The following is a 15,119-nucleotide window of genomic DNA, read 5'->3' as shown; positions in this document are numbered from 1 at the left end:
TCCATTTGTGTCTACCAATGACAATTTTTCTGGACTTGACAGAGAATTCGATCAAGATCCAGATGTAAGAGAGTATGGATGATATTTTTTACGTGATTAAATAAATGAATAATTAGGTATGAAGATTTTTGGATAAAGGTATTGAGACGGGTTTTAAAGAATCCTACTCATATCAGACATGTGTGTGTATGTATATATATATATATATATTTTGAATATGATGTTAATTTTAATATACTTTTGTTGAATGATATTAGTTCGATGAAATAAAGAAAATTATTAACATGGAGTTTATGCTATTTTTGTTGGATAACGATGTTATATATATATATATATATATTGTTTTATTTGTTAATTTTTATATATATTCTTATCAACAATTTAGTAAATATACATAGATTACCCGAAATAATTTAAATTTGAGAAAATGTAATTATATGTGTTGATATGATATTTAGATTGGGTATATATATTTAATTTTCCAACGGATATGAGCATGAGATTGAATTTCTGATGAGAATGAAAATGATGATGATAGATATAATAAATATATATGAAAACGTATAATAAAATAATACCAAGATCCGACTTATTATCATCTTTATTTGTGTCGCAAAGAACACTCTCATAAATGCCCCATATTAAAGTGGAACAGAATAAGTGGACTGAGGATGTTACAACCCAATTCAGTAGTGAGGCCCGAATGTGATAAACGGGTATTGATAGGCCCATTTGACGAACTGGGTTTAGTTTTCACATTGGGCTGGCCAATGCAGTTCGTGTATCATACCTCCTCATTTGGTCTTCTCGCTCCACCTGCAGCTGCAATGGCGGCGACGGCGAGACGGCTGGTGACACTCGGTGGGAAGGGTTCGTTACTCACATCCTCTGACGTGTTTGAGGTTGCACACGGCATTTCTCGTGTCACCATCGATTCTTCTGCTCTTTCCAGACGCCCTACCGTTGCTTCCAATTCCACCAGTAATCTTTCATTTTCAATTCCCAATTACTTTTCCCCGGAGGAATTCAGGGCTTCCTTGCTTCTCCTTTTGAGCAAGGTACTACTTTCCTCTTCCTCTGCATCCGCCTCTTCGCAGCTTCTCCAAATTATTGAACAAAATACCATGAGTTCCGATTACAACCTAGAAGACGCCGTTTTTAATGAAGTGGGTGTCGTAGATTACGCAATGGCGGCGATCGATGGCGTTTCGGCTTTGATAGACCACTGCTCTTCCGGCGTATCAACTGTTGCTGACGCCGTTGCTGCTATTTCATGCGAGGCTTTGGGAGCTGATGGTTCGCCCTTTAACTTGATCGATTCTGGTGATGGTTCTTCAGCCAAGGACGATGTTGCTGTGGCTGCGGATTTTAAAGTCTTTTTTAACGGCTCTAAGTTCGTTAATTCAGGAAAGAAGCCAGTGGACTCTGCTGTGGCGGAGATTCCTTCGGTCCATGGGAATTTTAGGGAGATTTTGAGGTTGCTCCACTCGAAAACTAGAGTTCAATTAAACTCAGGTTTTAGAGTTGGTTCACCCAAGGCCATGGCCACTGCATTGTCGTCTTTGGCTTTGTCTCTCTGGAACTTGGGGGACTTAAGTTGTCAACGAATAAAGCTCATCGTTACCAATTCGATGTCGAATAAGGATCTGACATCTCGTTTGTCTAATATGTTGGATGCTAAATGTCCAAGGATCGAGCTTTTGGAAGAACTGTGTGAATCTTCACAGGCCGCACTTCGAAATAAGGATTCCCTTTTGTTCTTGCATAAAATTTATGAATTACTGGATGCCGTGAGGAAAGTTGTTTCTTGGGAGGCTGTAGTTGCATTTGTTTCCCTTGAAGGAATCGAGCTGGTTAAGGAAAATCAATTCGACATTGGAAGTGTGAATGGGCCTCTGACTGCGGATAGCGCCAAAACAGGAAAGAAGTTTGATAAGAAAAGGAAGGTCCAACTGGGGAAAGGAACTAATGCTCTCATTCAGTTCATCAAGGACCGGCTTCTGGGCGAAGCAACAAATTTTGACTTGGATAAATTTGCTGAGAATTTCCTTTCCTTGATGGACCCAGTAGATTCTGGTTATGATCATCTTTTGAAGAAGATCAGAGAAATCGTGGAAAGCAATGAGAGTCGAAGACTTCCCAAGCTCCCGAAGGTATAATGGTGCAGATAGTATTGAGTACAACTGCGGCTGGCGCCATCCGCAGCTAAATGTCGAGTCGGGACAGTTTTCTTATTAAATTATTTTGAAAATAATATTTATTTATAACATAATTTTAATATAATAATAATTATTTTAAGTAGTTTAATTTATACAAGGAACGAATGGGATTTATATAGAAATCAGGTAAAAATTAATTTGTAACTGTGTTAATAAATGGATATTTGTTAAATAAAAGAATTGTTGGAAAATATAATAAGTAATATTATAAGAATTTTTGTTTTAGAGTAAAATTGAAAATACATGGTTTGGACATGAGTTCTGCATTTGTTGCATATTTTTAGAAATTTTAGTGCAAAACATGTCAAGTAGTCGTAAGGAATCATGAAATGATAAGTTTTGCTATGAATTTAATAATTTTGTACTGTGATGTTACTTAGGGTACTCGTGATTTTGCAAAGGAGCAGATGGCTGTCAGAGAGAGAGCATTCTCGATAATTGTCGAGGTTTTCAAGAGGCACGGTGCCATGGCCTTAGATACGCCTGCCTTTGAATTGAGAGAGACTCTTATGGGAAAGTACGGTGAAGACTCAAAGTTGATATATGATTTAGCTGATCAGGTACGCTATTTGTTTCCACACTGACTTTTTCAAACAAAATTGTGGTACCAAGTTTTATCACACATTTATAATGAGAACATTTTTTTTAGCTTTTTGTAGTTGTCTTTTCAAACTAAATGCTTCACTCATGATTCAAAATTCCTATATAAACATGTATGCATGGCACCGTTGCCTGGAGCATAGTTATTATGATAACATTTAGTGAAATCTATGCACCGAATCCTTTGTATTCCATTCTTTAGTTTGTTTAAGATATAAATTTGTTTCATACCTATGTTGGCAGGGTGGAGAACTCTGTTCACTTCGTTATGATCTGACAGTTCCATTCGCTCGATTTGTTGCTATGAATGGTATAACATCATTCAAAAGATATCAAATTGCAAAGGTATATCGAAGGGACAATCCATCGAAGGGGCGATACCGTGAATTTTATCAGTGTGACTTTGATATTGCGGGTCAATTTGAGAAAATGGGGCCGGACTTTGAGGTCGTAAAAATATTGACAGAGTTGCTAGATGAGCTAGATATTGGGGATTATGAGGTAATTGAGATCATAAAAGCAACATTAATTACCCTAGTAGCTGGCACAAATAAAATCAAAACCAGTGAAAGTCATTTGTTTTTGTTGTTCTTTGCTCGTGTTCGGTTCACTGACATTCAACATCTTAAAGTTGTTGTTCATAAAAATCTCTGAGTAGTTTCTTAAGAACTTTTTTAGTGTTTAAACTTAACTTAAAATTGTAACTTTTCCAGGTTAAGTTGAATCACAGGAAGTTGCTCGATGGAATGTTGGCAATTTGTGGGGTGCCGCAAGCAAAATTTAGAACTATTTGCTCAAGTATTGACAAGCTAGACAAACAGACATTTGATCAGATAAAGAGAGAAATGGTGAGTGTCAGGATCTTGTTCTCATTTATTGTTTCCGTAGTTCCTTTTAAGTGGTGTTAACATTATTTTATATTGTCCTGATTTTGCCATAACTGGTTTGGAGGATTTTAGAGCATGTCCTCTAGTGAATGCTTGCAGAGACAGATCACCCATTCATGTCATTTGTGTAGGTTGAAGAAAAAGGTCTAACTAAGGAGATTGCAGAGAAAATTGGAACTTTTGTTAAACACAGGGGCTCACCGGTGGAATTATTGAACATGCTAAAACAGGAAGGCAGCGAGTTTTTAAAAAACAGGGAAGCTGAGCTTGCTTTGGATGAATTGGAGATTTTGTTCAAAGCTTTGGAGAAGTCCAAGTCCAATAAAAAAATAGTTTTTGATTTGAGTCTTGCAAGAGGTTTGGATTACTATACTGGAGTCATATTTGAAGCTGTTTTTAAAGGCGCTACGCAGGTATTTTCAAACTTCTGTAGTAAAACTATTCTTCATCTTTGGTATGTTTATCTAAAATACCTGTTGGCATATTTATCTATAAAAAAGTGCAAATACTTGTCCTTGAATACAAAAATACCCATTCAACTTAATGAGATGCTTTTTTTTTAAGCCCTTAACTAGCTCCTCGTTCTTATCTATATTTTCTTTATTGTTATTGCATTAGCCTAATTTAGTTCCTTCCAAATATCTGTATTAAAGCATTTATCTGCAGGTGGGTTCAATTGCTGCTGGCGGACGTTATGACAATCTCATTGGCATGTTTGGGACGAAGCAGGTTCCTGCAGTTGGAATCAGCTTAGGAATAGAAAGAGTATTCACGATAATGGAGCAGCTACAAAAAGATAGAAACCTGGTATAAACTGTTATTTTCTGTCACAAATTCAACTTACATTAAAATATTTAACCTCTATTATCACCATACGAGCATGCTGGAAATTCATTTGCTCGACTTTCCGTTAAGGTGTTGCCCTAGTATGATTTTGTGCCATTTGGGTTTGTAAATTTGTGGTATTTGTAAAAACTATAAAGATATTGAATTCTCTCCCTTGTCAGGAAATCCGAGCAACTGAAACTCAGGTCCTTGTGAGCATTCTTGGTGATGATTTATCCTTGGGTGCGGAATTAGTGAGTGAACTGTGGGGTGCCAAACTGAAAGCTGAAGTTATGATCAATAAGAGAGTGATGAAGCACATTGACCGTGCCCGAGAATCCAGGATACCGTTTATGGTAATTGTAGGAGAACGTGAATTGAATGAAGGAATCGTAAAACTAAAAGATTTGGCTGCTGCTACCTGAGCATGAAGTTCCCAGAAGCAACCTTGTCGAGGAGCTTCAAAGACGGCTGAACAGTATATCACCTTAAAACACCACCACAAATTGCCAAGATCAGATTATCATTTGGTATTTAAGATATATACACATGATCTTTTTCTTTTTCTTTCGTATTTTTTTCCTTCTCAATGAGAGATTACCACTGGGGCGGCTATGAAGATCATCATCCGTTAACTTCACATATAGCAGAATCTACGTTTCTCTTGCAGGGAATGTTGACATGTCATTCGTTTCCAAAACGAATTGAATGGGAATATTTTTCTGCATAACATTGGTCTGGAATTGTATGTATCCTTCATCTTTGTACTTATTTTTGGTCATAAGGACCTGTCCAGGATTTTATTAGGATTTGATGAAGACCTCATTATATTTATTTTCGGACAAACTTTTTCTCTCTCGATCGATCGCCAGGTTACTTTCCGTGATGGATGTACGGTCCCCTGCGATTGGCTTCCCGGGTTTGAAGTGCTTAAATTATTGATTATAAGTAATTTGGAAGCAGTCGCTAGTAAGTAATGATATAAACATCTTCCAAACAAAGCAAAAGTCCAGGCACTTGCCCCATGAAGTTTGGGAGCAGCAGTGCTTCATCCTAAAGCTAACTAATCAATCACAGTGGTACAAGTTACTTAAAACTCTAATTTTTTTTAATGCGGGTTATGAAGTAAAAGGTATTTTCGGGTCCAGGTTTTTACGTTTCGTTTGGAATTTGAATCAAACAGGAGAAGGGAACGATAATTAGATTTGTGGCACTAGAAATCAGAAAATCATGACAGAGTGAGCCTTTAGTCGTTCTCAAATATGAGAAATTGAGAGAGACTTTTTCAAACCTCAACCAATCAAATTTTTTTATATGACTCGCCGAAAGTTTTAGGAGTAAAGCGGTAATCCAAATAAATAAAGGGCTAAAATATTTAATATCATATAGATGGAGGATGATTTTAAAATTTTACATTCATAGGAAATAAACCCAAACCCTAGTCCCTCGGCCATCGTTAAACCTCAGCTTTCCAGTGGTGTTCTTGAGTCAGGGCATTATTATCAACCAATTGGTGGAAATATAACCATTTACGAGCTATCGTTCTCGTACCACCCACTACAAGGCTTGAAAAATGCAGCACGACGAGGTCATATGGCAGGTCATCAGGCACAAGCATTGCAGTTTCATGGCCAAGTAAACGTTTTTCTGCTTTTACCCCAAATTATAACCGCCGTTTGAGTTTTTTTGGTTATGTCTTGATCTGTGAGGGTTCTTCTCTCTGTTGATTTCGTGGGTGTAGAATCGAAACTGGGATATTCTGTCGAAACCCTTATAATGTGACGGGTATTTGCAATCGGAGCTCCTGTCCTCTCGCCAACAGTCGCTACGCCACCATACGCGACCATGAAGGTATGCTTTTGTGCAATTTAATCACAGAACTTAGTTCTTTGAATTTGAGTTCCTATATTTTGATCCGCTCCAATTGTTGATTTCGTTGCTGGATGTTGGGGTTTTTTTTTTGGTTTTGCAGGGGTTTTTTTTTTGTATATGAAAACTATAGAAAGGGCACATATGCCCAATAAATTGTGGGAAAGAGTTAAATTGCCGAGAAACTATGAGAAGGCCCTTGAAATAATTGACAAGCACCTGGTATTGAATCATTTCACTGATTTTGCTGTATCTGTGTCATGTTGCTTGCATTTTCTGAACATTGAGTGCTGATGATTTAACAGGTGTACTGGCCGAAGCTACTTGTGCACAAAACAAAGCAAAGATTAACTAAGATGACACAAATGCGGATTCGCATGAGGAAACTTACCTTGAAAACAAGGTTCACACTTTCTTTGCCCTAATGTGATATTTTAGGCATTGGAAGATGCGATCTTTAGTGATTCTCTAGTCAAATTGTGTGGATACTTTTAAAAGTTTGGTTTTATTCTTTTTGTTGCCTGTCTAGCATTAGATACTTGCATTTATGTAATTTGATGGTGGTAGCCTTCACTTTAGCAAAGTTAAATTGAACTCCTTCTTTTTTTAGTGGTATTGTATATTCAAGTATTCTGTCTACTGTCCCTCGATCAATGATAAGTAATTTATCATTTACCTTCGACATACTTTTAACGTGATGTACTATGTATAGAGAGAAGATCATGACAACACCTAGAAAGGAAAAGAAAAGAGAAGCTCGGAGAGAGGAAAAAGCTGAGAAGGCAGCAGTATTAGAGAAAGTCAGTATCCCAATACGATATTGCTTCCCTGCAGAATGTTTCGCATAATTTTGTGTTGTGGTGTGCCTTGAGGAAACTAAAACTAATACCTCCTTGCAGAGTATAGAAAAGGAGTTACTTGAACGTCTGAAGAAAGGAGTTTATGGTGACATATATAATTATCCTGTGGACAAGTACAATGAAATCCTTGATAAAGAGGTTGTAAAAGATATTGTTAGTGACTATGAAGAAGAGGAGGTAGGCAAAATGGGGGGTGATTCATCCATGCAATTATTTTGTTCTCCATTTGAGCAATATTTTATTGTTGGTATGTGCAGGAACATATGATAGAATATGTTGAAGGATATGAGGAGCTTGAAGAGGAGGAGGACATGGAAGATTTTGGTGGGTTCGAATTCAGAGAAGCTGAAATGGATGATGATGCTGGTAAAATTTCTCATGGCTTTGTTCTTGGCTTAAAACATGTGTTAGTTGAGCTTTAAGAGTGGTAGATTCCGACAAATGGATACTTGATTTTATTTCTTTTGTGAAGCATCAATCCCTTTGATTTGGAGATATTTAATTGCGAAGCTATTAGTTAGTTAAAGAATGTAAATGTTGCAGATGAAATGGATGATGATATCGAAGAGACCCTGGTTGTTGAACGTAAGAAAGGAAGAAAGGATTCTGCACAAAAGCTGGATAAAGAACATGGAGCCAAGTCGAAGAAGAAAGCAAAAGTACTTGTTGAGGTAAGTTATGATTCTGGTATCTATATTTCCTTATCCACTGCTCCTTTGATTCCCCTTTTACCACAGATTTGTATATCACATTCATCGTCCATAAGTAAGTAATTACCTCCAACACTATACTCTGTGTTCTAGGTTGAGCACGAAGATACAAGTGAAAGACGAAGAGAGATACTGTGAAATTCTTTTATATCAGTTCAAGTTCAATTATAGTCATACAATTTGTTGTGCGATCGAGGCCCGATGAATTAGCTATTGCTTGCCAGCTCCGTAGACAGTGCAAAGTTACCGGAGAGTAACTGATATTGCTAATTTCACGAATTTAGAATTTGAGTGGCCTCTCTTTGACTAATTGGGCACCATTTTGATTGGTCAAGAGGCAAAGCTCTTTATTTAATCAAAGACCTGCCTTTTTTTGTTTTTGAGAAGGGGAAATTTTGGAACTGTTGTTTTGTCATCATTTATTTTGTAAATCCATGCTGTTAAAGAAAAGCTTTAGTGCTTGGACATTTCCCAATTCATTTGTCTTTTCAGCTCGATGAACACATTATGGGTGTACATGTTCAGATTTTAGTTTGAATTGGTGGGACCGAGCTTGAATTTAGAATCCAGGTGTTCATATCAAGCTTGGGAACTTGATTAACAAAACCCATCTGGTTCTTTCAGTTTATATCATGCATAACCAATTAATTTCAGTTTATTTCTTTCATTTAAAACTAATATTATATTGAACACCAACCAAAAAAACAAAATTACCTGTGTCAATTGTGGTGAAAGACTCCAAAAACGTGCATCTTCAGTATACGATATAAGCATTTTTCAAAAATTTCGTTAAGCATTTTTTTATTATTCAAAGTTCAGTTGAGCATTTTAATTTCTTAAAAAAAGTGAAAAGTAGGAGATCCCATTGCAGGGGGCGTACGCAATTTGACAACCCCGACCTAGCACGCTTCGTTACACGTGTCTTCTTTTGTGCGAACTTAATTCTCGCTAATTCTATATATAAATGTTTTATTATATTAAGTATATGAGTGATATTTTATCAGTGTTTAAATACAAAATTTTAAAAATATTTTAATTAAATTGAGTGATCTATCTTAAATTTTATATCTGTACTATATTAATTACATGTATGAATTCTAATAGTCGCATGCATGTGTCCCTCCCTAGCTTGAGTTATGAACCTCACCCTTAACCACACAAAAACCTGAAATTTCACGAAAAATTCAGTCTAATTACTCTTGACGAATTCTTCAACTAATGGAGAAGCCTTGAGAATGCTGATCGGTATAAATTTCTTTTACCTTGAAAACTATGTTAGATCGAGTGTGTGAACGAAGTAGATGAAGTCCACATTCGTTTAGTGAAAGTTTAATTCGAGCTTTGACTTCTGTTGAAGGGTTTCCAACATCAAGGACTTGCATATGTTGCTTTTAGAACTATGCTACACGTCCAGCTTTATTTATAGCATTGTGTTAGCAGAATTTCTTGGATTGATAGACCGAGTAAGACTTGCACATAATTTTTCCTAAGGGTTGATATTCATGAGGATGGATTGTATCCGTGTGCCAAGTTTAAGAGTTGGTTATGATGGCAGAAACAAGTTGTAGCAATGGTGCTCGATACCTCTCATGTACATAAATTTTTTATTGGAACTAATTTATTCGTGACTCTTCTTGCAAATCGTGTTTAAATATCTCGTCCATACCAGAATTCTATTTTTCATTCTAATTATTGATTCTTGTCTTCTTTTTCTCCATAAATTTGTCTCCTTTTAAGTTTATATTGTTCCTGGTTTCATTAAACATAAATTCGAGGGCCGGTTTCTTGGAATTTAAAAAGAAAAAGCAACGATCCAGTTGAGTGGGATAAACGAAGTAGTTGGGGCGATCAACTCAATTTTGTTTTTGGTTTTTTTTTATACTTGAAAACGATTAAAAAAAATAAGCAAGCAGAACATTATGACATATACATGTAACAGTGGTCTGACACTGAAGTACAAATTATAATATGAACCTATAAAGATACACCAATTTTATCCTGTGAAAATACAATGGAGTTGTTTGTATGCAACTATCTCAATCGTCTCATACTGTCTGTGTGTCTATCTATCTATCTATCTATCTATTATCTACCTATGACTTGTAAAATTTGAAGGATCAATTCCAATGGACTTGTAATAAGTTTTTTCTGCATTTTCCAACCGATTTTTGAACATTCCCCACTCCCTTGTACACCTCAATCTCACCTAGAACAAATAAAATAAAAACCAAATTGAATTATTGGGTAACACACATACATACATATTGGAGCTAAAACGACAATCAAGGATTAAGATCAAGACTGCGAGAGCAAAAAGTACGGAGTTGTAAATATATTCACAGTTGTCAAAAGTAAGGCATGTTCTGGTTAACAGGTCAAGAATTGTTAAAGAAGTATGAATGCGTACCCCTTGCCATGGAGCTTTTCCATCCTCTGCCATCCCCTGTCATAAGACGAGACCGGGTTAAGCTGAGTCACGTTTACGATTCTGATTAAGTTGTAAAATTATAATGTTGTTTTAAAGCTTAGAGCTTAAGCTTTTTTACCTGGTCTCCTAATGAAGGAACAGTTTTGTGAACAATCCATTGGGCATCAACAACTCCGATTTTTTCATGAGCAGGCTACAATGAAAGCATATAGATAGTCAGATGCCAAAAAAATGTTAGACCCAAAAAAAAGGTCCATTGAAATGGTAAGAGACGTATTGCCAGACAGAGACGAGACTGACCTCAACACATTTTTGGAGGGCAAAATCGAGACCCCATCCATGGACCAAGTCATTCTACAATAAGCGTATGGAGGCAAGTAAATAAAAAGACTAAGGGGGAAATGAAGTGATTTGAGGATTCATGAAAAAGTGAATGATTGCAAAACAAAAACAACAATTACCTGAATCAAATGCCATGCACAGCGCCATGCCTCCCGAGAAAAGACAGGAGCCATGATTTCTACAAACCTGTGTTAGAATGCAAAATAAAATTGATATTAATAAGCTAAAAAGAATAACAATTTGATAATAAAATAAATGTGGTGTTGGAATTCTTACGCTGCACAGGGGGGCAACTGCTGGTTAGAACACCAGCCGGGCCTCTCCTTTACTTCCCTGTGTTTAAAAGAAAGTAAAAGAAAGATAATTTTAGACCTCACATCAAAAGAAATAAAGAAAATGTGGCCTTAAGATAGTGACTGCAATGATTTTTTCTTACTTGTGAACTTCATGATCACTTTGTCGTTTCGTCATTTCCCAAGTAGTGCTCCTAGTTGGCTCCAAACCCGGCTGTGAAATTTCTAAACCATGCTTCCTCACAAGTTTAATATATCTAGAATTCGCGGCACACAGAAGAAATAGTGTGAGTAAGCTGGCCAAATTTATGTCACAAAAGAATATGTTCACTAGACTCACTCTTCTGCGTTAAAATGTTCAACCCCGAGGTCTTCATCCCAAATAAAAATGTAGTCAGTACGGTGCAACAATGTCTGGATGTAGAAACCTTTTAGCGTACCACCTTTTTATGAAATTCATAGATAATATTCAACGTCAATAATTATTTCCTAGCACAGTTTATTTACAAGTTTCAGAATTGATTAAAGATAATAATCATACCATTTTGTCTGTTTTATAGCACTAACATGAATAGCTCGCTTGGACCACTCAAACTCATCCCATTGACTTGTTCGTCCATCATAATGAAATAAAAGAACGGTAAAATTCTCTGAAAACTGTAGCGACATAGTGAGATAAGAACATAGTTTAAGGGCTGTATAAAAAAATTAGAAGTTCACCAACCTTTTTCACTGCTGCGTCAATGTTATTCTTTTGATTGTAACCAACCGTAAAGGCGACCAGATATTTTGGTTCGATGGCCAAGTCCTAATCAGTGATACGATAAAGATATCAAATTCAAGTTAACTGAACCAACAAATTCAAACATATGATTTTCAAGAGCATCCAACTGGCTCCAGTGTAAGTAATCTAAGCAAAGCCTTTCTTTTATCCATTTTACACTCAACAAAAAAATGGTAATCAGTTGGAATACTTTCTCTATGGAGAATAAAGTGACGATTTTTTTGAGTACCAATCATTGCTGAACATCAGCTTTTTTTATCACTAATCTCACCATAGCATACAACTTTTCTATTTTTCGTATCACTTCTTTCTCCCCTCTTATGCTAATGATTCCATTCTTGTCCAATAACATGAAAGTTCCCATTCATATTGAGGGCCAACTATATAGACTAGACAAGAAGTTGCTATCGACATAAGCAACATCATTCAAAATCTCGACGGTGAATCAGTTCCCCAGTTCAAATGGAGACACTATTAATAAGAAACCAAAACAGAGAAGTATGACATAGGAAAGTAAAATGCTCACCTCACTAGGTAATCCCCATAATCTCCGGAGATAGAGATCTGACTCAGATGCAACAATGGTTGGAGGCAATCTTTCTGCTCCTTTTGGATTTGATGGGACCCAAATCTAAAACACAATAAGTTTATAAAACGATGTTATCAGAAACTTTTGAAAGTGTTATTTTACTAGTTCAATAGCAATGATACAGGCATTATGTAGATACATTCACCAAGCAGAATTTTAGCTTTTGGGTGCCAAATTAAAAATGACACTTTTTTGTATCTCGGTAAACCATGATATCTCTGCCACAAGATATCCTCGATTACATTAACCAAATAAATAGATATAAAATATTACAATAATTTGAATTATACATAACATAAATTTATAGTTATCTCGATTAGCAACAAAGATTATACCTTTGATAAATCCTTTGTGGTTTGATTTCCAGAAGAATTGTTCACAACGTTCGTTGGCGTATGCTGAGAAGTAACAGTTGCTTGGGTAGAGTTAGCTAAACTTTTGTTCCCTATTATTGTAATATCATGAAGAATAACGGAGGTGATATTTAGCTGCCAAATAACAAAATAAAATAAGTAGTCGCACAAAATACAAAGCATAGATTAGCACAGGGCAGTAAATTCAATCAGTCATTTCGCAGAGACATGAACATTTTCCATACCTTTGTTAAGGGAAGTGAAGGAAAGGACACTCCTATAAAGAAGCCAAACATGATACCGACACTGATCGTGATGAAAATCCTCATAGTTTCGTTTGGTTTGTTGACAAAAGTGCTGAAAGAACAAGATCGAAAGCTATGTAACAATCGCCTCACATACAAAATTGAAGGCGTTTTCCACTTGCCTAACGTAACCAAATGATACATACCTACGTGCAATATTCCCCTTTCTATACAGCATGTCAGATTCCATATTCATAGTTTAGAGGCTGCTTTAATTTCCCAATTAAGCTTCAAGCAAACACTCTGCACAAAGAAAGTGCAGATATGCTTTCACAGAAACACAAAAAACAATCGAGAAGGATATATTGAAATCACAAATATAGGTAGAAACTAATTACAAACTTAAAAGCCCATACTGTTGATTATAATACAAGAGGTCCCTTTAAAGAGCAACTATTAGGAGCAAAAAATGATCACCCCCACATGCCTATCGCTCCACAATTAGCTCCACGGACCATTTTTAAACAAGCAACAAAGCACATGCCACCCTTTGATATTCTCAATAGTTGACTTTTATACAAAGATCACAACTTTGATATGCCCGAAAAAGCAAGCCACATGGTGAAAAACCTTTGACTAATTCCACCAATAACAGCTTATACTCGTCAAAGAATCTAATTTTTTTAACACAAAAATTATAATTGAAAATTTTGATATTATTAGAATTCAAACACGTAGAAACAAACAACTGGGCCTTTCTTATATTTAAAGATACAACGATACTTGGATAACATCGATGATATTTTTCATAAAGAAATCAACTTTGGCATTATCCGCATAAACACGATACAATCACCTTGTACATGCGATTAAATCATCAAGCATTTACGCCTGAATGGGGAAGCAAGAACCCGGAAATGATCTCGAGGATATTGCCGACCAAAAGTCGGGGAACCACGACAAAGGAACAAGAAAACGTGGGGGCCAGCAGCTCTTTCAACGCATGAATTACGAATGGAGAAAACCGTGGAGGAGATTTTCAGAGAACAGAAAGATGGTGAAATCTGTACGAAAAATAAAGGTCGGAGAAATCACAAGTAGACGAATTGATGTGTAGTCGGATATATGAGTATTCTGAACAAGAACGAATCGGACCGAGGGAGGTATCATAGAATCGAATGAGAGATTTGTCCTTTTTTTACTAAAATGATATTAAAATTAAATCTCGAACTTAAAACATCATTATCATCTATTTATCTAAAATTAAATCTCGAACCGTATGAAAATGGAGTCTCTAAACCTCCATTTGTTTGTTTAATTGCATTAGCTTATTGAAAGTCAAATTTCCAAGAAACCGTGTTTGCTCTTCCTATTTCACATAATCAAGTAATTTAATCAGCCACTCTCCTCAATTCATATTATAATTATTTATTCAAATCTCATTCGACGTTCGTCTTATATATAATTTTGACAAAAAAATTGTGTGAGACGGTCTCACAGAACGTATTTTGTGAGACGGTCTCACAGAACGTATTTTGTGAGACGGATCTCTTATTTGAGTCATCCATGAAAAGTATTAATTTTTATGCTAAGAGCATTATTTTTAATTATAAATATCGGTAGGATTGATCCATCTCACAGATAAAGATACATAAAATCGCCTAACAAAAACCTACTCTATAATTTTTTAGAATACATGTAGCACAAGACGTATACTTCAATTTTGATTTATTTATTAAGAAATCTGAGTAGATTTAAAGGATAGCGTTGACTTGAAGAGTCAACCAGCAAAATTGTGAGCTTAATTAAATTCTTCAAGGTTTCACGCGCCGTGTAGAAATTTTTTAAGTCTCTAAATTATATAGGTTTTGCCACATCAACAATATCGTACGTAAAGATTCAGTGTATTGACAAAAAATTTCTATATTACTCTCTTATTAAATTAATGATCAAATATTAATTTTTAGAATGTAAAACCGTTAATTTATTAGTCTCTTTTAGTTAATGACAACATATTATATTTGTGAGATCTTAACTCTTAATTGTTATTACAACGTAGTTTGGTTAAGGTTAATTAATTACAACGAAAAACGAGTAAAAATTTTGTTTATAATG

The 15,119-nt window shown here is 35.7% G+C and overlaps 2 protein-coding genes and 1 pseudogene across 2 annotated transcripts; 2 read left to right on the top strand and 1 right to left on the bottom strand.

Moving 5' to 3' along the window:
- The first annotated feature begins 755 nt into the window (after positions 1-755).
- Positions 756-5,365, top strand: LOC142542147 (histidine--tRNA ligase, cytoplasmic-like). Its single transcript, XM_075648630.1, is given in 8 exon segments — positions 756-2,153; positions 2,600-2,779; positions 3,063-3,320; positions 3,533-3,667; positions 3,838-4,119; positions 4,373-4,513; positions 4,714-4,953; positions 4,955-5,365. Coding segments are annotated over 8 exon segments (2,688 nt in total). The 5' UTR covers positions 756-770; the 3' UTR covers positions 5,024-5,365.
- A 554-nt stretch (positions 5,366-5,919) lies between these two features.
- Positions 5,920-8,467, top strand: LOC142542146 (uncharacterized). Its single transcript, XM_075648629.1, has 9 exons — positions 5,920-6,166; positions 6,273-6,382; positions 6,504-6,622; positions 6,706-6,803; positions 7,113-7,200; positions 7,300-7,437; positions 7,518-7,626; positions 7,804-7,931; positions 8,064-8,467. Exons 1-9 carry the CDS (start codon positions 6,105-6,107, stop codon positions 8,106-8,108), a joined length of 897 nt encoding a protein of 298 aa, XP_075504744.1. The 5' UTR covers positions 5,920-6,104; the 3' UTR covers positions 8,109-8,467.
- A 1,402-nt stretch (positions 8,468-9,869) lies between these two features.
- On the bottom strand, positions 9,870-14,204 carry LOC142542145 (uncharacterized; annotated as a pseudogene).
- Between the last annotated feature and the right edge of the window lie 915 nt (positions 14,205-15,119).

Source organism: Primulina tabacum, chromosome 4 (genome assembly GCF_025594145.1).
Source record: "Primulina tabacum isolate GXHZ01 chromosome 4, ASM2559414v2, whole genome shotgun sequence".
Lineage (NCBI taxonomy): Eukaryota > Viridiplantae > Streptophyta > Magnoliopsida > Lamiales > Gesneriaceae > Primulina > Primulina tabacum.
The sequence above is the reverse complement of the archived record's forward strand: the minus strand, read 5'-3'. Positions and strand labels throughout refer to the sequence as shown.

Excerpts from the sequence above, each read along its gene's own strand:
- LOC142542146 (XM_075648629.1), top strand. The coding sequence starts at position 6,105 with ATGCAGCACGACGAGGTCATATGGCAGGTCATCAGGCACAAGCATTGC. Across the intron at positions 7,201-7,299 it reads AGGCAGCAGTATTAGAGAAA|AGTATAGAAAAGGAGTTACT; the intron begins GTCAGTATCCCA and ends ACCTCCTTGCAG. Across the intron at positions 7,627-7,803 it reads TGAAATGGATGATGATGCTG|ATGAAATGGATGATGATATC; the intron begins GTAAAATTTCTC and ends TAAATGTTGCAG.